Source organism: Macrobrachium nipponense, chromosome 35 (assembly GCF_015104395.2).
Source record: "Macrobrachium nipponense isolate FS-2020 chromosome 35, ASM1510439v2, whole genome shotgun sequence".
Classification (NCBI taxonomy): domain Eukaryota; kingdom Metazoa; phylum Arthropoda; class Malacostraca; order Decapoda; family Palaemonidae; genus Macrobrachium; species Macrobrachium nipponense.
In genome coordinates this window covers 16,720,882-16,747,108 of record NC_061096.1, presented here as the reverse complement: position 1 = coordinate 16,747,108, position 26,227 = coordinate 16,720,882, and the positions used below count along the sequence as shown (strand labels likewise).

At 42.8% G+C, this 26,227-nt stretch overlaps 2 protein-coding genes across 5 annotated transcripts in view; both read left to right on the top strand.

The window, feature by feature from the left end:
• LOC135208441 (dentin sialophosphoprotein-like) overlaps positions 1–1,858 on the top strand; it is a 65,904-nt gene extending 64,046 nt beyond the window's left edge. For both annotated transcript variants that reach the window (XM_064240627.1, XM_064240628.1), the window contains exon 5: positions 1,200–1,858. In XM_064240627.1, the coding sequence (XP_064096697.1) occupies positions 1,200–1,418 (219 nt within the window). In that variant the 3' untranslated portion in view covers positions 1,419–1,858. The remainder of the gene's footprint in view (positions 1–1,199) is intronic.
• Positions 1,859–10,306: 8,448 nt separating this feature from the next.
• The window catches only part of LOC135208440 (PRKR-interacting protein 1 homolog), an 84,097-nt gene continuing 68,176 nt past the window's right edge, over positions 10,307–26,227 (top strand). Inside the window, exon 1 of one of the 3 annotated variants that reach the window (XM_064240624.1) lies at positions 10,307–10,458. The gene's annotated coding sequence lies outside the window, so the exon portion shown is untranslated. Of the gene's footprint in view, positions 10,505–26,227 lie in introns of all 3 variants that reach the window. The other 2 variants (XM_064240625.1, XM_064240626.1) reach the window with 2 other exon arrangements.

Genomic DNA, 26,227 nt, shown 5'->3' with positions numbered 1-26,227 from the left:
GCGAACTTTTTGTTTCTATCTTCAACCTCTCTTTTCCACGTAATTCCATGTGTATTCCATTATCTTCCTGCCCTTTCCCTAATAACCCTTCTCTCGAATTTTATTTAATTTGCCCTCTCTCTCTCTCTCTCTCTCTCTCTCTCTCTCTCTCTCTCTCTCTCTCTCTCTCTCTCTCTCTCTCTCTCTCTCTCTCTCTCTCTCTCTCTCTCTCTCTCTCATTTCACTGAAGATTACGGTTTGGGACACCAATGAAAAGCTTTGCACGATATGTTTCAAATATATATTTCATGAGACATAATTGTTGACTTTTGCTTGAAACGAAGTATCTTGTTAAACTGTTAATCTGTTCTTAACTTTGTGTATACCAAGACTTATGCTCAGATGATACCAAATGAAATGTAAGACGCTTAATGGAATGATTATAAGAACCCTAATGGAATAATGATGCTCATCTTATTCAGCGAAATAAGTTATGTACCAACACTGGTCAGAGTTAATTGTGAAAAGGCAAAGCCAGTCATCGACTTTGTAAACTACGAATGGTGAAGGTTTGAAATTTCACCGAGGTAATTTTTTATTGGGAAAATTTGTTTTAAGAAATTCTGAGCCATTTCTCCAGATAAAACTACATATTTCACTTACACATCTGCAATTATAAGCTGCAATCTCACGCTGTCTCATTAAATTGTCACGCATATACCGAGTCAAGGACAACTGCGTAAAAAGTTGCAACATACGCATTACGGTGCAATGTGAATATACGCATACTTATTCGCACACATGCACACACACCCATATATATATATATATATATATTATATTATATATATATATTATATATACATATATATAATATATAGTATACATACATATATTTTTACATATACATATAGTTTAATATATATATATATATATATATATATCATATAATAATATATATATATATATTATATATAAGACATATAGTTATATAGTTATCGACGTCGACTTAAATTATTCTTGAAGTAAAACGAGTTGGATATTACAGGACATTATTTTGTAGCCTATATGTTTGTGAATAACAAAATTGCACAGTGATGTGATGAAAAATCGCATTTGTGTGTGTGTGCGTGCGTTAGTGTGATTGTATGTCTAGAATTGACAGAAACTACGAGTAAGTTAATTATATCTCCTACTTGTTTTTTTTTTTCTTCTTATAGGGGAGTTCAGGCACAGTGAGCGCATGCGCCACGCCGCTCCTCCCGAGCCGGACGGCGCTCTTCCGAGGCGATTCCTACAGCTCCCTTGACCGCAGTAGTTTGAGGAAGAGCTCCGCCACATCCTACAGCACGCTATCCTTAACGTCGCCGAAGAAGACGCCTCCTCCAAGACCACCTCCTCCTAAAGCCAGAGCAATTAGTCTGGCGCAGTTGAAGTAGATATCGGACAGCTTAAAGTGACTGTGCTTAAAATCATACCAATTTCTTGTTATGTACTTCTAAGTCATTGTTAGTCTCAACAAATATCCTCAAAATATTTATCGTTAGCAGACTTTTAATGAAAACAAATTTTAGAAATTAATGTGAATTGGTCGAAGCTTTAATACAAAAAGAAAAACGCGAACTTCAATGAAGATGACACTGGCGTGAGTATTTACCTAATTGCCTGGCCAGCTTTGTCTCCTTGTTTTAATTTACCTCGTTTTGACTCGGAAATGTCCCATAGCATTCCACGAGCACAGCAGGTATGGGTTTATGATGTAGACCATATATTCTTATCTGCATTTTACGATTTAAACTTCTCATTAATCTCACCTTCTTTTTACAAAGTTGCCAGGTAGCAATTCATCTGTATTGGAGAAATATATTTATTTTCTGAAGGGTATTGTTTTATTTAATTTCCCAAATCAAGATCAAGGCTTGTTGATGTAATCACTTCCTTAGGAGATTGTAAAGTGATATGAACTTACTTTGTCAGTCAGAATATACTTTGCATTCTTTTTCTGAAATTTCTTGAATGCTTTTATTTGTTTATTGTATAATTTCATTTACCTACTGCTTTATTTAATTGTTTATGCCCTCCCATGTTTTCTCCGTTGTTTACTTAGTGAAAGATTGGTCAGTAAATTTGTAGAATTTATGTTTTGTTCTAAATAATTGTGTGCGTGTTGCAGATAATTCCGATAATGACAAGAGACGAAAATGAAAGACATTTCCCTTTCGTAATTTATGGCCGCAGTTCTCCAAAAGTAATGTAGTGTTTACGAAATGAAATTGTAACTAACGGCACCACTGAAACTTAAAGAATACATTTTATATAGTTTACCTAGAATAGCAGTATTTGCTGACTTACAGCTACAAATGGACAAACGTTACTTTTTAGGAACATCCTGTGTTTGCCATATTTCTTCGACTGAGAAACAATCGGATCTAAACAACGGATCAGATAAACAAAACTTTCACCACGACTTCCAGCTGTTTTCCCGATTTAAAGGACTTGCATTTATTTGTGAATTTTACTGTGGTTAGCGATAGAAAATTGTCTCGCAAATATCAGTTCCATAATTTTTTTCGGGGTGAGCACTATAAGTTCAACCTCACTGGAAAAAAGGAAAACACAACAGCAAGAAAATGTATTTAAAAACTGATACTTGTATTCAAAGCTTGAAAACATTTTGGGGTAGTGAGTTATGTACGGATTGCTCGATGTTACATAAAAAAAAAAAAAGACATATTACCTACCTATAGAACTGAGTACTGAATATATAGCGCCTCAGTGGCGTGATCGGTATGGTCTTGGCCTGCCACCTCAGTGGCCGCGAGTTCAATTCTCAGGCATTCCATTTAGGAGTCTGAGATATGTACCTACTTCTGGTGATAGAAATTCACTCTCGACGTGGTTCGGAAGTCACGTAAAGCCGTTGGGGACGTCCCGTTACAGAATAACCGTTCCATACAGTGTCAAAACACCAAACAAAGTGAATAATATAAGTTGAAAGACAGCTAGCTTAAGAACTTTACACTGGTGCAAAGATAATGTGATATTTAAGAGGAACAAAAGCTTTCATAGTGATACGAAATTTGACCTTATAAGTCCCACTCCTCAAGCACCAGAAACCAAATATGAATTTGTGACGTTGCTTTAGTTGTTGAACTAATGTGGATTTAAGCTAAGTTCACACATTCACGTATCAAACCCACGCATGTGAAACCTGGCTAAACGGGTGGTTTGTCGGCGTGATTAAGTAATAACACCACAGCGCAAGAATGACGGGACGCTTTCGTTAATTGCCACGACAATAGGCTACACCCCTACAAGTAGTGCGTGGCCGAGTAAGTAACACCCACGTACGTATACCGTGTGTGTAACGACCTCAGGCGACATCCTCACGTTAATCCAAAGTACGTCGGCGGGTATACGTTAGGTATAAAAGGGCCGTTGATTTCAGGTCCATTCACCGCTTACAGGAAGTATATTTATTAAATATATTCATTTATTTACGCATTTGTTTCATTATCAATATATTTATTTTATTTTTTGTTGTCACACCCATTAAGACCGCCACAAATAATTCGCGAAATATAATCATTACTACCAACACATTTTCAACAATTAGTTAAACACCTCCATTGCTTTCTATTTCAGCTATACTAATAATAATAATCATAATCATAAGAATAATAATAATAATAATAATAATAATAATAATAATAATAATAATAATACCTTACAGTGGTAACGACCACGTCCGCAAATGCACCAAATAATTTCCGGTCAATTCGTACCTAAAGTAACATACGACCAATGTCTTGACAAAGAGGCATTAAAAATACTTAGACGGAAAGATAGATAAATAGACAGAGAAACACTGGACGAGATAAGGGAAATGAGAGAGAGTAATCCCAGTCACTCACTAAACAACAAACAAAGCAAACAGTGAAGGTAATAACTTAAATCTTTTATTCAAATTCAGAGAACAACTTCATTTCAGACGGAAAACCGAAGAAATTATGTCTTATTTTGCATATGTCTTATTTCTTATTATTCTCAGTTTATTTTGGTACTGATATTTGTTTGAGTTCATTGAATAACTGTTATTGTTTAATTATGTTATTTTGCATATTCATTTTTATTAATTTTCCTTGAATATAGGTTATTTTCAACTATATAGTTGTTTGCATATGTCTTATTTGTGTTATTATTCTGATGGTGCTGCTGCCTGTCTGGTACACCCGACTCAGCGGGAGTCATCGTAAATGGGTCTCAGGGGAGCAGCGCTATTGTTCCGTATGGGACCCACGCTGTGCTTGGTGGGATCGGAACAGCAGCGGGGGACCCTGCGTCACTGCCCCGAAGCCGTGCCGAAAACGTAACGGATGTACCACGCTTTGCGTCTGGAGCAACGCAAAATGACAGATGGCGTGAGCAGGCACATTTTTTGAGCAGGTCGAAGCATACGCGGCCTCCAACACATGCTGGGATAGATCGTAGCGACCTCCCGACTCCGCCCCGAATGCACACGATCATAAATACGCATTTCGGGATATTTTCGTCTTACTTTCGTAAACGGTTTCCAACAACCAATTTCCGTTCATGTGTGGGCATGCGTGACTTGATACTGAATGTGTGAACGGGGCTTTAGGGATCACACATCGGCGACTCGAGCCCGCGACCGTCGTTACTCAATATTTGTAAGATGAGAAATTTTCTGAGTAACTGAGCAGTTTCTAAACGCGCCTACGGCCGTCAACCAAGTCATAAGAATGAGAAAAAATGTGTACAGGAATTTCGATTATTTCTCGGAATGAATGATTGCAAGAGATTCGCCAAATCACGGAAGATATAGACAGAATAATTGGGCAGGTCACAAGATTTAGTTGAACAGAAGTGTCTGTTCGAAATAAAGTTTGAAGTTACGCTGAATTACGTCTGATGTTCATTCTGAGAAAAAGTCCTGAAAAAGGAGTGTGTTGGACGGCCCTAGATCTCTAGGAGGATCGATGAAATAATTGCCAAAAGAGGTATGAATTGTGACTATCTCAGTTCTTTACTAAACAATATCTTGCTTCTAGGAAAATATATTTCCTTAAAACAGTTTCCTTCATATTGGGATTTCATAACCTCCAAGAAAACGTCAACAACTGGAACGCGATCTTAACAGCTAATGGAATGCGGATCAACAAGAATAAGACAGAGATCATGCACTTATCACGAACACCAAGTAACGTAGATGTAGAATTAGAAGGTCAGACATTGAAACAGTGTAGAAATTTCAAATACTTAGGAGTAGAGTTTAGTGACCAAAACGATTCAAAACTGGAAACAACTACCCGAATACAGAAATTCAGTAACAACCTGTATCTGCTCTACCCACTAATGAAAGACAGAAATATACCTCGCAAAGTGAAAACCATAATATACCTCTCTATTTTAAGACCAATATTGACTTATGGCCATGAATCATGGACATTAACATCAAGAACTAGAAGCCAACTTCAAGCAGCTGAAATGAAAGCCCTAAGACTCATAAAAGGTGTAACAAGACTAGATAGGCTACGAAATGAAGACATTAGAAGAGAACTGGGAGTGGAGGGGATACTAGATTTTGTGGAGAGAGGACAGCTTAGATGGTTTGGACACACCAAAAGAATGGAGGAGGAGCGATATCCTATAAGGTTTTTGGAATGGACACCGGAAGGAAGGAGACCGGTAGGAAGACCAAAAATGAGATGGCTACAAAACATAGAGAGAGGAGTAGAGAGGAGAGGCTCTAGTTTGCGGGAAGTTGATGAGATGAGGCTCTATGATGATCGCCAAGAATGGAGACTGTTCCTGAAGCAGGACGACTGACAGGCCTGGAGGCCTACCTGGCGTCTGGTGAGAAAGGTGAGAAAGGTCCGGAAATATTCAAGATCTAGCAGAAAAGTATACAGATTTCAATATGGTGGACTACAAGGAAGGTCTACGGTAGATCACTTGTTTAACCTTAAATGCACATTTGACTGCAGTTAAAGCATGTAAACGACGCGACGGCCCTTACACGACCAATTTCAGGTGTGGTATAGATAATGATTAGATACAAAATACACAAAACCGATTTACTTATTAACAAAGAATTGTCTTTAATTGGTACTACTTTCATCAATAATGTGTGATGGTCTTTCACTCTGACACGAACTTTCAATTTCAAAATGAGTTGGGTAGTGGAGATAAATCGACCATTGAGAATGGCAAGAAAAGCCAAACCTTTAGTGAGAAACAATTGGTCTGCTCAGTGGTCTGGTTCAAGTTTTAGTAATGCTAATAATAATATGAGAAACAAACTTTCGATGACGAGTAAAGTCAGCGTCATAATGCAAAGTGCTAAAAGATGGATTATAAACGATCATACAATGAACATTCTTGTGGAACATTCAGAAATGATTGTAGAGAGACAAAGAATCTAAAATAAAGAAGAAGACATTGGAGGTGCCATTACAGAGGATGAGCAGTTTTGTTTACACTTTACGCAACAAGGACAAAGCAATGAGACGATAGGCAGATGAAGATTCAGAGCACTTCTAGTGAAACTCAGCAATGGGAGGGAAAAGTGGAACATATTTAAAAGTGCCAGACTGCTAAGGAATGCAAAGATGGACAGTTACAAGAAAATATCTACGTATAGTACCAGACATGACTGCTAAAGAAAGAGAAAAGGATAGCATATTAAAATCTGAATCAAAGAAAAAGGAAGTCCAGGGAAGTATAGATAGAAACAATAGAATTGTTAGAAGTGTAAATGAGTAAGAGGTAGGAAAATATAAAATAGATAGAAATGTAAATAATTTAAAGATAGGGAGTAATAATATTTTTAGGAGTGTAAATAATTTAGAGTTAGGAGAAAATAGAATATCTAGTAGTAATGTTAAGAACTTTGAGGTAGGAAGTAGAAGAAGGGAAATTAGTTTAGGGCAGGTAGGTGAAGGAAGTAACTTTAGTAACAATTATGGGCTATTAGGCCTAAAAGAAAATAGTTGTTCGCAAATGATAGATAAATGTTTAGATGGTAGAAGCACGTTTGTAAATAGAGAAAGTGAAAAGATAGTGAGCAAGATAGAAGGTACACCAAAAAATCTTGAAATAAAGCTCATAAACACCCAAGGACTGACAAACGCAAAACTAATCGAGCTAGTGGACATAACAAAAGAAAACACAATTATGTGCATCACAGAAACACCTTAAACAGCAAAAATTACTGTTCCCAACAAGCATCGGAGTGGTAGACTCAATGAGAGATGAAGACGACACCAAAGGAGGAGGTTTACTAATACGTAATGTATAGAACCAAAGGAGAGATCCAGATGGAAAAAGAAAAGTCAGAACACAAAGACATTCTAATAGTAAAGGGTAATTATAGAACAGCAATGTGTAACCTAATTCTAGTCTACATGTCAACCAGTGATAAAGAAAGAAATAAACGACTAATAAGCGCCTTACATGTAGCAATGGAGAAGGCCACAGACCTGCCTGTGATTGTCCTTGGGGATTTCAATGGGCATTATTAAATGGAGATCCCAGCTGCAAAGGAGAGATAACCTGGAGTAGAGAAGATCAGAACAGCACTATAGACTTTGCCCTAGTCAACCAAAATATGTATAAAAACTATGAATGTATGGAGATAGATGAGGGAAAGTATGGATATGACCTATCACACCTCATAAAGGTCCAATTCAGAATGAACACTGAAGTAAGGATAACATTCAGAAATGAACCTAAAGAAATCAAATATTTGAAAGTTACAGAAGAGTCTACCAGGAAATACCTTGAATATATAGAGTATAAAGTAAGCCAACAAGACAGAAAAAGAGATCTAACCCAGTTGGAAGAAACAATGAGTGAAGCAAAAGCAAATAACCAATAGAAGATAATCAAAAGAAGGTTAAAGACAGGAAAGCAAGAAGAAATAGAACCAGTATGGGTCACCAAAGAAATACAGAAAGAAATAAGCCAAAGAAGGATATATAACAAATTAAAAAGGAAAGCCACAAGAATAGAAGAAAAGAGGTACTATGAAGAAGCATATCTTAAACAAAAACAAAAAGTACAGATAATAATAAAGAAAGCATATGAGAATATGAAGAAAAGGTTAGAAATGAGATAATGAACGATAAAAACAGACACAGGAAAATCTGGGGATATATAGACATGCTAAGAGGAAAGACCACATCAGAAAAAGAATGGATAAGGATATACGACGAAAATAAACAAGAGATGAAGGAAGAAACCCTAGGGAAAGAGCTGGTAAAATTCTTGGAAACAATATACCAAAAAGAAGAAAACAAAATAGGAGAGCTATGGAATGAAAGCAAGAAAGAACAGTACAAACATGACATGGAAGAAATAGTGAAAAGATTAGGACAGCAGATGAAATACCACACATCTTTAAGAGAACACTTGCATGGAGTGTATGATATAACCGAGACAGAGATTAGATCCATGGAAGTAATCAACTCAAGAAAATGAAGGCAAATAAAGCACCAGGGCCAGACGGAATGAAGCCAGTTCTGTTCAAAGTACCAACCTTCAAAAAGAATTGGCAGAATGTTTAAACAGCATACTGAAGGGCAGGAAAACGCAGAGAAGCTGGTTTAAGTAAAAAACAACACTTACGCCCAAGAAACAAAACCACCCCACAGTCAAAGATCTTAGGCCAATTGCTCTAACAAATGCACCATATAAAATTTTCATGGGGATCCTGCAAACCAAAATAGAAAAGCATATTAGAAATATAGGAAAAATGAATGAACTGCAATCAGGCTTTACTGCACAAAGGAGGGTAATCGATATATATTTTACAATACTGCATACAAGAAGCGTGCAGAAGAAAGGACCCATTATTTGTAGTATCAATAGATTTCCAAGACGCATTTGACTCAGTTAATAGAAAAAAGCTCATTGAGGTCATGATGAAATATAGGCTGCATGCAGAAGTAATAAATGCAGTTGCAAAGATATATACAAATGATGTAACAAGCCTATGCTTTAACAATATAGAACAAAAAGAGCTAAATGTAACTAATGGAATAAGACAGGGATGCAATGGCTCAACCATTCTTTCTACTAATAACGTACCTGATAATAGAAAAATTAGAAAATACAACAGAAGGTTTTGGAAATGAAGTAATAAGGATAGTGGCACTATTATATTCAGATGATGGATTAATATTAGGACACACACTAGAAGAAATAACAAAAGCAATAAAAACCCTTGTGGAAATAGCGAGTGAATGTGGCCTAAACATAAACAAGGACAAGAATAACATACTAATATACAACGACTGGTATAGTATCGATGATGTGGAAAATATGGAGCACATAGAAGGAATAAAAATAGTTAAGCAGATTAAGTACCTAGGAGCGACAATCAAGAACATGAAAGACTGCATCAGAGAACAGATAAAAAGGGCCCTTGAAGCAAAGCAGATGGCAAATATGGCTAATGCAGTCATCAATAAAAGCTGTAGCAGAGTAAAAATAGGAAAATTTTATTGGAAAGTATTAGCGATGCCATCATTCATGTATGCCATGGAAGTCATGAAACTTGACAAGAAAACTATAAATGAATTTCAGAAGATAGACAATCAAGTATATAGAGCAATTTTGAAAGTGCCTAGTTACACAGCAAGTTGTGCATTAAGATCTGAAATAGGGGACTCTTCCTGCCACTCAAGAGATATCAAGAATAAACATACATTGAAGAGTGGTGGAAATAGGCTTCTATATGAGATAACCATGGATCAGTATGAAAAAAAGAGAGAGAGAGAAAAAAAAACTGGATGATGCAAGTAAAAGAATATATGAAAGAACTAAACATAAACTTAAGTAAAATTGAAGCAGTTAAAGACAAACAGTTAAGAGAAATAATAAACAATTGGGACAGAAAAGCATAGCAGAAAGAAATGAATGAAAAGTGAACGTTAAGAATCTACAGAAAATATACAGAAAACATAAGAGAAGAAATCTGGTATGACAACACTGGAAAAACAATGCTGATCAGTATGGCCAGACTATGTATAATAGGATTAAATTATAGAAATAAAATAAAAGGAGAAGATACAAAATGTTTATGCTGTAAGGAACAAAATGAAAATTTACAACATTTCTTACTTTAGTGTCCAGCATACAATGAGATTAGAAATAGATATAATTTTATGCAGCAACCATATCAAGAAAATAAAGAGGAATTAGTAGCAAATATACTCCTATTAGTAGATCTACTGAGGGAGGAAGTGGAGAATAGGAAAGATTTTATAAGAGAAAATAATGTGGTATTTCAGAGAGAAGAAACTCAAACAAACACAAACAACGGAGGAGTAAGACAAGCAAGGGAGCCGTTCCAGAGATATATCCCACCTACTACTACTACTACTACTATATTTACATTATATACACAACACAACAAGAATGCTATTTGAAAATTGCCCTTCTAATTTGTAAATTGTGAGTTAATTTCTTTTGTGTTGTCAGATTTCTTGAAAGACAAGTGGTGAGTTGTTGGTCCTTAGGTTTATAAAATAAATTAGCCTATCGGCGCATTTTACTAGACTAAATAGCCTAGGAAGCTAAATTAAGGTTAGGCTAGAGCTTGTGTAGGGTAACAGTTAAGACGAAGTCATATTAACGGTGACAGGACACTATTATATATATTTTAGATTCCTATACTCTTTTTTTTTTTCATCTGTCCACCAGCGTGTCGTGTTTGTGTATGATAACACTGCGTCCCGGGCTTTAGATAGGTAGCTAGCTAGTTAGCTAGGTAGGTAGGTAGGTAGCCTACTACCTACCTACATTCAACTTGCATTCAACAATAATAGCTAATAACCCTATTTCGAATATTAACGGTGTAATTTGCATACATTAAATTATTAAAGCACTTTTCAGTTGCAAATGTACGCCCAGATATCCTTTTAGCCTATTTATATACCTAAAACTTACACATATCGTAACTAGCCTATCTAAAGCCCGGGACGCAGTGTTACCATATGCAAACACCACAGGCAGGTGGACAGACAGAAAAAAACAGAGTATAGTTAAATGCACAAGCCATATATTCCAGTTAAATATAGTACTAGGGGGAAAAACCAGCGACTACCAACCCTTATCACGGTTTTCAGGTCTTATTCACTCGATATTTAAATGGTGAAACAAGAATACAATTACAACTCCAAGCATACCATTCAAAAGATTGAAGTTTCGTCAACATAATGTGATATATGAAAGCCCCTTACGAACTAAAATAAGCAAGTGACGCTCTTCGTAAAATATGTTTTCAAGGCAGTTTTGAAATTCAATATGGCGGCTACTGTGGGATGTACAGGTTTTGATCAGTGACGAAAATCATCTTTCCCAGCCTTCTCAGCAATCATTTGAACAATGTTAGCGTATGCATGTAACGTTTATTGATCTTACTCAAGATTGCAGTTGTAATCAGCACAATAAAACATTTTGTTGCCTATATTAGTGAAAGTATGAAACTTTTTATTCCCGGGGTCATGGTTTGAACTGAATTCATTCTTACCTTGTAATCGGTGGTTTTTATCCTTACTGCCATCACAACTGAAACTCCACAGTGCTTATTTGATTGTTATTATACACATAATGGTCTCAGTTCACTCCACATTGCACTTTAAACCAGTTGCTGTTCCTGGTTCCTAAGCGCACGCGCCACAAACACAGTTACGAACAGCAGACGACGAAACTGCAAAGTTTTATTCCCTAAATTGTTTACTTTACTCGTTATTTAGTTCAAATTTACTTTGTTATTTAAAAATTTTAATTTATTTCATGTATATTATCCCTTTTTTGCAACCAAATTACCCCGAAAAATTACAGATATTTCTAAAGTAGATACAATCAAATGTCTCTGACGTTTTCGTACATCTGGCTGCCGAAAACCATAGAGGAAAGACTACGGATAAGTGAATTATATACATTTTTTTTTTTTGCTTTTTTGTTTTTGCTAGCACTTTTCATAGATTTCAGTCTATATTAGTATTTTAAATTTCTTTAATAACCGTATGCCAGAAATAAATGTAACCTATAATGTTTGCATGCTTTAATGTTTGCATGCTAAGAATGGCAAAATCATCGTTGCCACATTAGTGGAGGCTTCACACATACGCCGTTTCATTATTATAAACTGTTTCCATGAATTCTAGTTGTCATAGTAATGCAATTAATGATAATAATATTGCTTTTAATTTAAAATAATGATAATATTGCTTTAATATTTATGTATATATACTTCCAATACATAGCCTAATTTCACCAATTTCAACGTTTTTGTGTGTAGTTCTTATACCCAGTTTGGAGGGTCAACACATACGAATGGCAACAGAAGAGAGAGAGAGAGAGAGAGGCGAGAGAGAGAGAGAGAGAGAGAGAGAGAGAGGAAGGTGAAGGAACGAAGAAGGAAAGGGGTAGCGGTGGAGGGGGGGGGAGAGGGTAGGTGGAGCTTTATACGCGTGTTCGTATCCATTTCTGCATAATGGAGTTTTTGTCTCTTGGTACAAGGACAAGTGTCGTTATTCTTTACGATTAGTGATTCACGATACCCTTATAAATTACGGTACTGGTTGTAATGCACTATAGCAAAATCTCGTTCTGATACGAGTGTTCGTTACAGAAATAGGTATTGCCCAAAAACGTGCTTGCACTGTCTCTGAAACCCATAGTAGGTATGCTGCTTAAGAGAAGTAGCCTCTGTCTCTTTCAGTCCTGGTAGGGGTTTATCCTCTGCTGCCGCTTGTAGTGTTAGTTCCTCTACCTTGTCTGTACAGGGTGACAGAACATTATCTGGGGTCACAAACATGGTGAAAGTACCCTTGTGGGGCGTCAACTTAGTGTTGATGCATTCCCATTCGGTGAGGATGCGAACCCAAGCAGCCTGGGCTTGGTCCCTAGGGAAGATCACCGTCTCCTTCGGGACCTTGTCTACTCTGACTAGCGCATGTTTTGCTAGTCTGACAAATCCTGGAAAGGGAAACTGGAGACCCGATGGGAAGAGCTCAAAGTCTTCCAACGGGCGGGTTCCGCACCCTTCGATAGTTAGCTTCCCATCCAAGAATGGTGCATGTAAAGCTAACCGCCACGGGTTGTTTTTATCAAAGGGCGGCAGCTTTGACGCATCCGGCACTGTCATAGCCAGCGCCGGGGATCCGGAGGGGAGAAATCTGGTCATCATGTCCTCCAGGGGCTTGATCCTCTCGGCCAGAGATGTTATTGCCTGGCCGGAGGTGTCAGTGCCCGAGGCGAGTCGTAACGACTCAAACCTCTCGTCAACCGCTTCTCTAACCTTCGACATTAGAAGGTTAGCGAGGGTCTCATGGTCGAATCCAGACTCTGTCGCCTTGGATCCGGCGGACTTGGCTCTCAACCCCTTGGGGGGGGGAGAATCCTTGGCAGCATGCGACTTGCCAGATGAAGTTGATGACCTAGGGGCCGGAGATGGCTCAGTCGCTACTGACGGAGCAGGTTTAGATCCCTTCGGAAGGGATTTTGGTTTAACCGATTTGACCTTGGGAATGACCGAGAATGATCCTTCCCAAGTAGGGATGGACTTAGAGAAGCCCAGGAAAGAAGAGGAAGAAGAAGGAGTGGGACTTAGGAGACTCCCTGCCTCACTTACCTCCTCCTCGGTGGCCATGGGTTCCCGGTGGATGCTGATGGCCGCCACCTCCTCCGCCATCAAATCCTCCTGCTCCTCCGGAAGGGGCGTCGTCTCCCCTCGGATGGCTTGAATGATAGGAGCGGCAACCAGCGCTGGGACAGATGAAGCTGGGGACCCCCTGAACAGAAGGGAGCCCAGATTTGCGTCCAAGACATACGGCTGTCCTGCCGGCGCGTTTCTACCGAAACCGGAGACCCAACCTCTCAGGGCCACCCTGGCGTCATGGCGGACGTCGTCGGCAGTCTGTCAGAGAGGGGATCGAATTAATATTCCACTCTGGGAATAATATCTGTAAAACTTCTCAAGTTATTATAACAGAATATTCATATCGATGATGTAGCAAAGCTACTTACCTGCTCACCCGTTAGCAGGGACACCAACTCGTATCAGATGGTGCACGCCTCTGGGTAACAGATCCTGTAGCGGCCAAACGGCACAGTGCAATTCGCATGGGAGCGACACACTACATGGCCGTAGGTCTCACCAAGGGAGGCAGAGCAACCCTGCGCCTGGCAATGTATCTGCTGTAAGTTGAAATCCCAAATGAGTATCAGCCTCGAGGGGGGGAAGGAGCAGGGCCGGAGCTATAACTCCAGCTAGAGCCAGAGATAACTCCGGCTAGAGCTAAAGCTAACTCCGGTGAGAGCATGCAACTTAACCTAGGTATTGGTTTAAGCCTTACTCACTAACAAGTTCAACTCACTGAATGAATTAAAGAAAAACTTTAGGTATATCTGCCTGCTCCTGTTTTTGTTCTTGGGGAGTAGGTATATGTCTGGTATGTGGGATCTTGAGAACCGCTGGACCGGAGAAAAGGAAGGACCTCATCTCTGTTATGGTCGGCCGGATCCGAAGGCTACGTATTATCGTAGTCTAATACCTGACCTACCCACTGCCTCCATTGAGGTGGGGAGTGCCGCATGAACAGGAACGGAGCTCCGGCAAGTTCAGCGCCACACTCCGGTAGTGGATGTGAGGGTGAGTCACTCTCCATCAATACCCCTAAAAGGTCCGGATGTGTCTTATAATAAAGTCCCCCAAAACCTAGCCTACTCAACGTCTCGTCTCTCATTGTCCTAAGTAATGCCGACCGTACAGACCGAAGTGGCGGATCAGGGGAGGATAATTCTTCTTATCTAATCCTGCCTACCTCTATTGGGGGAGCGTAACTCCTAGCCCTAGTCTGAAGTCGGGGGCGGCCAACTGGAGAGAGAGAGACCGTCGAGCAGCAGAGCTGTGTCATCCGGAGCGATAGCCGCCGGCTGGCGCGGTACTACCCCGCTATGCTGGTGTATATTTGCACTCAGAGACAAGGGGTTACATATAGAATCAGTAAACCCCCTTCCCTTTCACCCCACTTGCCCTCCTCTCTTTCCCACTTAAGTAAAACTCGAGCGGTCGTTCATCGATAAGACTACTAGCACCGCGAGTTACCAGTCGGCAGAGCCGAGCTAGGTAGTTGGGTGGGGGGGTCGTGATCGCCTGGCCGCCGACCCGATCAGAGATGGACACCTATTGGAGGTTGCGTAGCCTACCACTGTAGGGGTGGTAGTCCCACTGGGCTTGTGGCCTGTTGTGGTTGGTACCGCAACCGATCGGTGATCTCTCTCGACCAGGGGGACATGGCCTGCTACTAAAGTTGTATTAAAGGAGACTAGGCCAAGACAAAAACAACCAGACCACTTATACAGACAAAATATCATAATAATAATTATAATACTATCTAAATTTATTAATGAGGTATCAAGGAAGAGTTGTAACTAAGGTTAAGGAGACTACCCAGTATGGATCTAGCCTAACCCTCCAAGATCACTACGGAACTCGACAGTTAGGCCAAATTTCCTCTAAGACATCATAATGTGAACATTAGCCCTCGACCAAACCTACTAAAATCAAATTTTTTCGATTCAGATCGGCAGGGAGGATAGGTCCAACAATGTGAAAGGATAGAAGGGTTTTCTATCCTTGATATCCTCCCCTCTCGCACCGTAGCGCCAGCAGGGGGAGAGGCATAAAGGGTACAGGGTTTGAGACACCTAGCCTACCTTCCAAGTCTGACCTAGGCTTGGTCGGTTAGGCTAGGGGGGGGAAAGCAACTCTTCCAACCTCTTCAGTGATAATAAATCTACTTGCATGTTTTACATCTATTTGGTTCGTATTGAACAGTAAATCATGCAAAGTAACATCGAGAGAGGGAGAAAGAAGGCTTTCTCTCTCCTGTCCCTTGATAACTGTGATAGGCTACCAGTAGCCCACCGATTTTACATGCACAATATATTGATATTACGCCGAGATAGGTACAAACACGCTCTTGGGAAGCTGGGGGGGGAGAGGGGGGGTCTAAACTAATCAACCTTTCTTCAAAACCCCAGTCCTTAACCCCAGAGTACGTCAAGAGCGCGTTAGGCCCCTCTACAAACCAATTCTAACTCAAATAATAAATAAACACGTAATATAAGATACGTTTGATGATTGTATGAATAAATTTTTGGTCTATATTAAATTTAAAAGGAAAATTAATGAGTACCAGAGCTCCACGCGTTCTGATGATGCTCCCGAAATGGCGGACACGCCAACGGCCCCCCAATACATTTCTAAGGGGCCGAAGGCCAATTTGGGAAGCCCTGCAACTGTATAAGTTATGAAAACACAAATTGGGATACTCAACTTAGAAGAAGGAGGAAGTTCTGAAGATTCCATCGCTAAATCACAGAAAACACGGGAGCAACGAGAAAAGTGTGCACTGGTTATGAAGTCTAAGTACAGGAATGCAGATGGCGCGCGGATCGGGTAGTAGTAGCAGGAGCAAAGGGGAAGAGTGGCCTTTGCAACGGCTCTTTCTAGGAGAGGGATTTTGGAAAGGAATCCTCTAATTGGCAGAAGACCTGTGAATAGTGGCTTCCACTCGCCTTGTACTTTATACCCGACACCCTTGGGGTGCTCGCGCGAGGGTAGTAACCTCAGCACACCATGCTAGCTTTTTTCTCTGGTATATTTAGAATCTATTTATACTTAGAAAAGTGAGCTACAGGAAATTTCACCGGCGAACACAGGTCAAACCCAGAAAGTAAATTTACTGCCAGCACCATTCTCTAAGCTGTTGTAAAGGGAATGCTATTTTATCTTTCTGCCTTAGAGCTGAGGGTGATGTTAAGGCTGCGTTTTACAGTGACCTGAAAGAATTCCAATGTAACCTCCTAAGTGGGAAAGAAGAGGAAACTTCTCTGTCCTGTTAGGGCAATTAAAACCTAATCAGGTAAGTTAAACCTAGAACATCTTTATCATCCTTTTAGAAACCTTGAACATCTTTGTCAAAGGTTAATCCTGGAGGAGGCATAATTAACCTTTTGTTTTATGGTTTTAGGAAACGTAGATGTCGTTGTCAAAGGTTAAGCCTGAAAGAGGCAAATTAACCTTTTGTTTTGTGGTTTTAGAAAACCTAGCTGTCTTTACCAATGGTTAAGCTAGAAGGCAAAGTTAACTTTTTGTTTTGTGGTTTTACAAAACCTAAAATGTACAGTGGTATCTCGAGATATGAAATTAGTCCGTTCTGAGGCGGCCTTCGTATCATGAGTTTTTCGTCTCTTGAACCGCATTTTACATGTAAAATGGCTAATCCGTTCCAAGCCCTCCAAAAACATCCCAGTAAATTTCATAATAAAGCTAAATTGACCTATAAACAATGAAATACTACAATTTGGACCATTCAATACCTAACTTAATATGTACTAGTACGTAGTACTAATATGTATGTACCTGTAAATAAAGTGTATTAGTGTACATGGTATACAAGAAATACTGTACGTACATACGTACGTATGTAGTAAAATGTGGAAGCTTACCTTTCGAGTGAGGCTATCTACGAAAGTGGCGACAGAAGAGGAGGACAAACGGCAGAAAATTTATTATGTAGTACGTACACTTAACTTAACGAAACACATTAAAAATGTCAGGAAACATAAACTAAACTTTACGAGACACATTAACAAAACCGTAACACTTAACTTTACAAAAAATTTAAAATTAATTTTTTTTTCTTTTTTTCTTTTTACATTTTTACTTTTTTATACAATTTTTTTTTTTTTTTTTTTTTACAAAATTTCAATTTCTTCACCACCGAATGGATGCCAGTCCGTTTATGGAATTTTTCGAACCACCCATGAGAAGCCTTGAAGTCTAGGGTTGCCGTCGATGTCCCCTCTCCTCTGTCGTCTTCGGCTCTGGCAATCAAATCGCCGAAAATAGCGCTGGCCTTCTGGCAGATTGCCGTCTCAGTTATTGTATCGACAGTGATTTCTTTGTCCTCAATCCATAGAAGAAGCAGCCTCTCCATTCCATCATGCATGTGGCTCCTCTTGTTGGACAAAATAGTCACGTCCTTGGAAGGTGTAGCTGCTTTGATGGCTTCCTTCTGCTTAAGGATGGTGCCTATCGTCGACAAATTTGGCTGTATTCCTTAGTGATCACACTCAACCACATGCCAGCTTCATACTATTTTATTATCTCCATTTTTGTCTACGTAGAAAGCATTCTCTTCTTTCCGTGAACTTCAGCAACTTTCTTGGGACCCATGACTATACTGTACGTAATTAAGTTATGTAGTATACTAATTAAGTTCTCACACAACACGATAAAGTAGTACAACGAAATCACTAACACAAATTTACGTTAACAAACAAAATCGTATATGTGAACGAACAAATTCTGCGTGTGTACGATAACGCTGGTGAGAAGCAATGGCTGAAGAAGAACGCCGCTACGTACGATGCATGATGGGATCATGGGAGAGATGCTGATCAATAGGAGAGCAGGATCTTATGGCGGTGACTAGCATCAGGAACCAATGGGAGAGCAGGAGGATGGTGGTGAGTCTACTCAGTTGGCGGCATGCGAGTTGTAAAATTGTTATCGGTGGTCCGGGAGGGTCTCGGACTTTACAGCAACAACCTTTCGTATCTTGAACAATTTTCGGATGTAGAGCCACAAATATCTTCGTATTTGCTTTAGTATCTCGAGTTTTACGTAAGTTGAGCCTTTCGTATCTCGAGGTATCACTGTATTTGTGAAAGTTAAGCCTGGAAGAGGGAAAGTTACCTTTTGTGTTGTGCTTTTTAGAAACTTATAACAACTTTGTCATGGAACACGGGGTCCTCTGTGATATATTTGATTAGGCTAATGCATGAGAACTAGCTCCATATCTTCTACTTTTATTGAAGGTAAACATTCATAATGTGAGCAGCAGTTGTAACATCATTTAGTGTTGAAGTCAATTTGTTGCTTCAGAATAGGATTGATGTGGCGCAGTAGAAGCGTAATTCGGTTTTTACCTGCTCACTACCTTAAGTATACAGAATCGTATTTGAAATGGTAAAGCCCTTAATCCGCTACTAGTAGTGTGTAGTCTTTTCCTGACCAAAAAAATGAGCAATTCTTTGGGCTCTTTTGTTTAAATCCTGGGTTTTAATATTTTGGGGAGCATGAAGGTACAAATTTTGTATAGAAGCATACCTTTATATCATAAAGGTATTTATTTTAAGTGACTGTCATTTATAGGGCTTTTGGACCCAGGCACAGGGGTCCCTCATACACTTGTGTTTCATTCTGGCTGAATTGAAGAGGTTTTCTCCGCAAGGCTGCTCTTTGCTGCACATATATGAGTGCCTTGCTCTCTGAATGGAATCCAACTTCTGGTGATAGTAAAATCCAGAAAGGAATCCAGATCAGGTGAGAATGTTTTGGGTTTCATGCAAGAAACTTTAGCTTAAATGGCTGAGCAGATTTTTATTGAGCTGCACTACCCACCGTCCTCTTCTTAATGTGGGAATCAGCTAACTTTAACAGTAGGTAAGATTCATCACAAATAATATAAATTCTCATAATAAAATTTACTTTGTTCCGATAACGTAATACAAACCCTCGGTCCTTTAACAATAGGAAGGTAACTAGCGGCAGCTGGGACGGTCGTAAGCTTCGAACAAGGGGAGAACGGTAGTTAACTGCTTGTCCGATCGTGCGCGCGCCCGAGAGGTGAAGAATCACTTTTGCTTTCGGCCGCGGGTGTGAAGGACGTGTTCGTCATCGCTCTCTGCCCGCTTCATCGTCGTATGCTTTGTTTATATTGTGTTTTCTACTAATGGTTGGTTTTGACTTGAAAATGAAACTGTAAGTACACTGTTTTCATTTTCATTACTTAATTATGAATCAACATGGAGCTATCGCCGTAGAGACGGCGATTTCCGCTCTTTTCATGAATTGAACCCTTGAATTATGTCTCGGTGCCGAGGGCTGGGAGCACTCGCGCCGAGTCATGTATTTGGGCGAAAGTGTGTAATTGAAAGATGTAAGTACTCTTTTTCATTATATTTTTGCCCTGTGCGTTCGTTGCCGAGAGCTTGATTGCGCTCGGCAAGAGCCTCTTATTTTGTATGAATAGAATGCAATGAAAGTGGATTCGCAATGCAGTTTTCTTTTCATTTTCATTTATTAATTGCATCAAATTTAATTTTGGATCAATTTCCGCTCTTACCCGGGAATTAATCCTTACGATTTATTGCTGTGAAAGTGAAAATAGCAAGTGCAGTATTGTTCATTTTCATATATATTTATGATAGCATCATATTATTATGGATCAAGTTTCCGCTCTTACCGGGAATTGATTTTTCCCTCTTTAAGTTCTATGAAGTGAATCGCAAGTGCAGTATTCTGTTTCATTTTTATATTACTTTTCACTGCTGTGCGGGGGTAGGGAAGCGAAGGTCCTGCCAGGAAGTCGTCGGAAAGCTCTCCCGCGACTCCCTTGGTATCCGATTCTTCGTCTTCTTTCCTGCCCCCCCGCTCAGCTTCCTCGTATTTTGTTTTTGGGGTGGGGTCTTCCTTCCGTTCGGGTGGGGCATGTCTCCCCCCCCGTGCGTGAGGGAACCCCTCTTACTAATCTGTCTGTGCTACCGCAGGTGCTACAGCCGTGGGAGACGACCTTGGACAGGTATGGACCACTGCGGCTGCAGGGCGTGCCTAGCATCCACGATCTGCTGCAGAGTCTAGCGAGGTCTGGGGCGGTGACCTTGGAGTGGTCTCCACTACAACCTTCACGGCCGCTTATGCTGCTTCCCCCTTCCCCCCGCTGGTCTACACTCCCCATGCTGTGTCGGGTGACGCCGTCTGCCGCTTCTAGGGGCCGGTCGCCGCCGTACCGAGGAGGGGTATGCCGCCGCCGCCTGTGTTTTCTTCGTGTTGCCTGCCCCAGACTTCCGCTGTTCCAGCAGCTCGCCCCTGGACCGGCCGCCAGTACCACGCTGGCTGCCGATGATTCTACGAGGCGATGGCTGGGCCTGCCGTACCTGTCGCTGATGTGGTTCCCGCTACTGGCTTGGCTGTCCCTTCTGTGTTTACCGCTGCCGCTGTTCCTGCCGCTCCTGAGCTGGTTGCTGTTCCTGTCGCTCCTGGTTCCTGCGCGCCTGTCCATGCTGGTCCTGCCCATGGTGTGTCTTCCCCAGCCCAGGTCCTTCCGGACAGGTGCAGTCGGGCCGTGTTGCTTCGGCAATAGGCCCGACTCCGGCCTGGATGGAGGACCTGACGACTGTCCTGCGTGAGCTGACGAAGAAGAAGGAAGGTGTCATCTTCGTCTTCGTCTGTTTCTGCTGCCTCTTCCCCTTCGACTTCTAAGCCCATAAGCCGAAGAAGAAGAAGGCTGCCTCCTCCCCCCCCTAAGAAGTCTCCTTCGGGAACTTCTAAGGGCCCGTCCCACCTCGGTGGGACGGGGGTCCTTCTGCTGGTCCTCCTGCTCCTTCGAAGTTCGGGCCCGTCTCCCCTTCCGTAAGGAAGAGATAGACGGGGACCAGAGGAGTATCGGTTAGCTCTGGTACTTCCTCGCCTGGTGCTAGCGGCGATGCCGCTACGCCAGGTTCCGGCTCGGTCTCTCGTTCGCGGGAGATCCCGAGTGTACGCTCTCCCTCGGGAGACCGTGCAGCCAAAGTTTCGGCGCCAGAGTTCGCTCGGCGCCAAGACCACGGCACGGAGCAGAAGGCTGGCGAGAACCGCTCAGGTGACTCTCGCCAGGCCAGCGGCCGCTCTCCGCAGGCGACCAGCTGGTAACCGGGTTTTGTTATTCCCCCTAAGAAGACTCCTTCGGGAACTTCGAAGGGCTCGTCACATTCCGGTGTGACGGGGGGGTTCTTCTGCTGGTCCTCCTGTTCCTTCGGGAACGGGGCCCGCTCCCCTTCTGAGAAGAAGAAGAAGACGGGGACCAAGGGTGTGCTGGCTACCGCTGGTACACCCTCGCCTGGTCTTGGCAGCTCTGCTGCTAAGCCAGGTACCGGCTCGGTTTCTCGTCCGCGAGAAGTTCCGAGTGTACGATCTCCTTCGGGTGACCGTGCAGCCAAAGTTAAGACGCCTGAGTTCGCTCAGCGTCATGACCGAGGCACGGAGCAGAAGACTGTCGAGAGCCGCTCAGGTGACTCTCGCCAGGCCAGCGGCCGCTCTCAGCAGCGACCAGCCGGTACCTCCCTCGTCGTGGACGTGACGGTCTCTGAACCGGCCACGGTTTAAGGCTGGGAAGAGGTCCCCCAGGTCCCCTCGACCGACGGTACCAGCCTCGGCTGGTACCAGCGGTTTGACGTGCCGCGAGGACGCTCACCGGTCTCACGGCGAAAGCGAGCTCTGCAGGTCACCTGACCGCCGCTCCCACAGGGCCCGGGCGAATACGGTGACCAGCAGCAGCTCGTCTGACGCACGGGACCGGGGTCGACGTGCTCAGTCGAGCCGCTCGCCACAGGTGAGCGGCACGGCCAGGCCTGCAGATCGATCCCCACCGCGGGTTGGTGATCGGCTGCAGCCCCCCACTGTACGCTGGTCCTGCCAGCGAGCGGGGGGGGAAGCGTCAGGTCCTGTCTCTCCACTACCTTCAACTTCCTCGGGCTACACCGGGAAGAGCGAGGTAGCTAGGAGTGATCGTGAGAGGTGCGCCGCTCACGATCCCGTCACGACGCCGCACGTGCCACGTATGGTCTTAAGACCAACCAGGACGTACGCGCAAGTGATTGGAGGCGACCGTCAGGGGGAGAGGGGGTAGCGTCAGTTCTGTCTCTCCGATACCTTCAACTTCCTCGGCATACGCCAGGAAGAGCGAGGTATATAGGAGTGATCGTGAGAGATGCGCCGCTCACGATCCCGTCACACGCCGCACGTGCCAGGTTGGTCTTAGGACCAACCAGGACGTACGCGCAAGTGATTGGAGGCAACCGTCAGGGATCTGTTGCTGGTCCTTCTTCTGAAGGAGGAGGGTCCTGGGAGCTGCTCTTGTTGGAGGGACTGGACGGTCCTACTCCTCAAGACGCTGTAACTTCCGAGATTCAGAGTAACTTTACCCAGGTTATTGGACTGATTCGTCAGCACAACGACCGGGGGGAAGGATCGCCGCTCCAACCAGCAGAGCCCATGTCTCTGCTCGAGTCGTTTTGGGGCCCGAGAGGGAACCCAAACCGACGGTGGGTATGCCGCGATCGGAGCTTGCCGATTCTGTCTTGAACCAGAGTCTCTCGTCTCCGGACAAGAAGGCTCTCTCAGTTCTGGCCGGTCGATCAAGCTACTTCCACCTCCTCTACTGCGACAGCGGCGTTTCTACGTGTCTTCGGACACCGTATTTAAATACTCCTTCGGTCCTCCTGAGAGGTTTCGACCTCGACGAGGACTGGAATGAGTCGGAGGACGGTATCGGCTCTCTCCTGTCAGGTGTCGATCAGCCCCACCCAGACGACGTTCACAGTGGCGGCAGACCCTTACCTACAGTGAGAGTTCGTAACCCTCCTCGGGGAAAACGTTTTCTCCTGACGATACGTTTTCCCAGACTCTGAGAGGCCATCGCCGCAAGGCGATGGCTGCTCCTACTCTTCTCCAACTGCTAGTTCCACTGGGGAAGGCGAGCGAGTATCCAATTCCTCCCCCATTCCCTCTCTCCTTACGGCTACGAGGGAAAGGGGAGGGATCCTACAGAGATTTCTCTGTAGGATCCCACGTTGGGGACTGCGCTACCAGGGGGGACCTTCGGTTCCTACCTGACGTAAGCCCCGGTCGTTGAGGAGGGATCCTGCCCCATTCTCGATTTCTACGGGAATCGAGAGGACACCAGCCGATATCGTTTGACGAATTCGGTGGGGGTTTCGCAGACTGCTTAGCAATTCTACGGAATTTCTAGCGCATTCAGAGTGTTAGAGTTTCTTAACGATCTCCAAACACTTAGGCGAGACCACGGTCCAAAGTGAGCGAGACGAGAATCCCCGATATGTTACACGATAATCGGGAACCTCGCCTATGCTCGAATTCCTGGAATTTCTAGCATTAGGAAGAAGACTGCTGCTGAAAGAAGACTATCTCACAGTAGGCGACCAACCTGGAATAGAGAAGAACGGACGGGAATATCCAGTTTGGCTGGAACTATCGTCTTAGTATTCTGTTCACCATTGAAGCTTTCCTTCGAGGAAGACTTCTCCTTCACTCTCTTTAATAGAGAACGAAGGTGGTCGATCTCCAATCCTTATTTTGTTTTCTTGAAGGAAAGAATTTAGGATGGAGATCGTTGTTCAGAATCCTACAAATATACTACGTATATTAACCTCGCGACATGATTCTGCTAAGCAGTTGAATGGTCCGAGGGGTAGGCGCATATCCTGGTTATTCTACGGATTGCGACTTAGACGAAAAGTATTCTAATTGAACTGCAACCCGGGTTGCCTGCAACCTCCCAGGAGTTTCCAGTTTCAATTTTATATACTTATTGGGTGTTGTCCACAACAACACCATTTAAGCTTTTATATTTACCGAAATTCGTTTCGCTTAAATATATTGCTCGAGCATATCTTTTTATGCTCGGTGGTTCTAGCCGAACGCATTCCTTCGTGGAAAGGATTACTTGGCAACTCAGGATGACGAGTCAGCGACAGCTACTGCGTATTGAATTGCCCGAGGCATTTCAGTATCAGCTGCCGCTTTGAGATAGACGGTTGTTTATGTCTTTCTCACCTGCTTTGATTGAATAACAACCGTATCTCTGCCCAACAATCACGGACTTAAGAACTCTGATTAACGGGGATTCTCGCATACATGAATGACCATCTACTGGCTGAGAGACGCTAGTATTCATCGTCTTCGGTATTGTGAGAATTTTAAACAGAGATATCTATTCGACTCTCATCTTTCTGTTTACCGCACGGTAAAAGAATTCTGTAATAGTCTCTTGCTGCATCGTATCCCGATAATGCGAATGATTTTTGCGGAATCTGAGTTTGTCCTCAAAATATCTTGTATTCGGAGGTGTACAATTGTTCATTGTTCACCCCGGATTAGCAGATGTATTGAAAGACATCGCCTACTCCCACACCTGCCAGCTCTACTTCCAAACGTTCAGCCCATGAGAAGCAGTTCTTCAAGCGGCTCTCCCCTGTGTTTCATTACTGAAGACGCCCCGCTTTCATTGCACAACGGACAGCAATGAAATGGCGGTTAGCGTTTTCAGTCATTTGTAAGCACAGGTTTAGAATCTTGAGATTCCTTCTCTCGATTCAGCTGGAAGACGTAGGTTGCATTCATTGCCTACCTTCGTCTTCAACGTCACATAGTGTTGTTTCTCCTTAAGCTGAGATTCGTCTATGAGATTTTCTTGCCATCAGGGACCTCGGTCTTTTGAAGGCAATTGACTTTCGCCTTTTGAGCTTATGCATTAAGAGAATCATCGCCGCGCCGTCCGGCATCGGTGACTAACAAATATTTTATTTGTTTGGTCTCTCAGCATAACTCTTAAAGGGCGAAGGTCACGTGACTTACCCGGATGCTTGGACAACTTGCCTCTACTGATTCCGAACCAGTCAGTCGGCAGCTGTCAGAGTGCCCGAGTCAGTTACGAACTATGCTGTGGACTTAGTTCGGTTGTTCCAGAGCAATCATTACTTCGTCTTAATAGCTTGTCAGTATGAGTACTGTACATAACCAAAGTCGAGAAGAGGGATAGGTCATACGACTATTCCCTTCTTTTCGTCTTAGGTAACTGCATGACTTCTCTTGAGAAGTCAAGCACAAAGGGATGGGGATTTGTGACGCTCGATTTCGTACCGATCTTCGTAGCGAAGACTCGGAACCCTTCGGTAACTGACGATTGGTTCGAGTCCTTCACAATACCCTCCCTAATGGACGTCACCGCCTCCGATACGAAGGCTATGCTGCTTTGTCCTGTGAAGGTGCGACGGAGCTGTCTGAAGAAACTCGACACCCAGGATGAGTGCGGACGCCTCTTCATCATTCTCTCGCGTTCCGCAAGAACTTCTCCGTGGCGCAGGTAATGAAGGCAGGCGCCTGGTCCAACCGGACCGCATGCACCTCCTTCTACCTTCAGGATATTGCCCACAGTTCCTTGGATCTTTTTCCTTGGGAACCGTGGTGGTTGCTCAACACGTTGTGTAGTTAACCCAGACCCTCGCAGGCTGAACAGCATCGAGTCCTGGTGTGACCGTAAGAATGGATGAGGAATGAGAGTGTGACTGGCTCCTCTTCCCA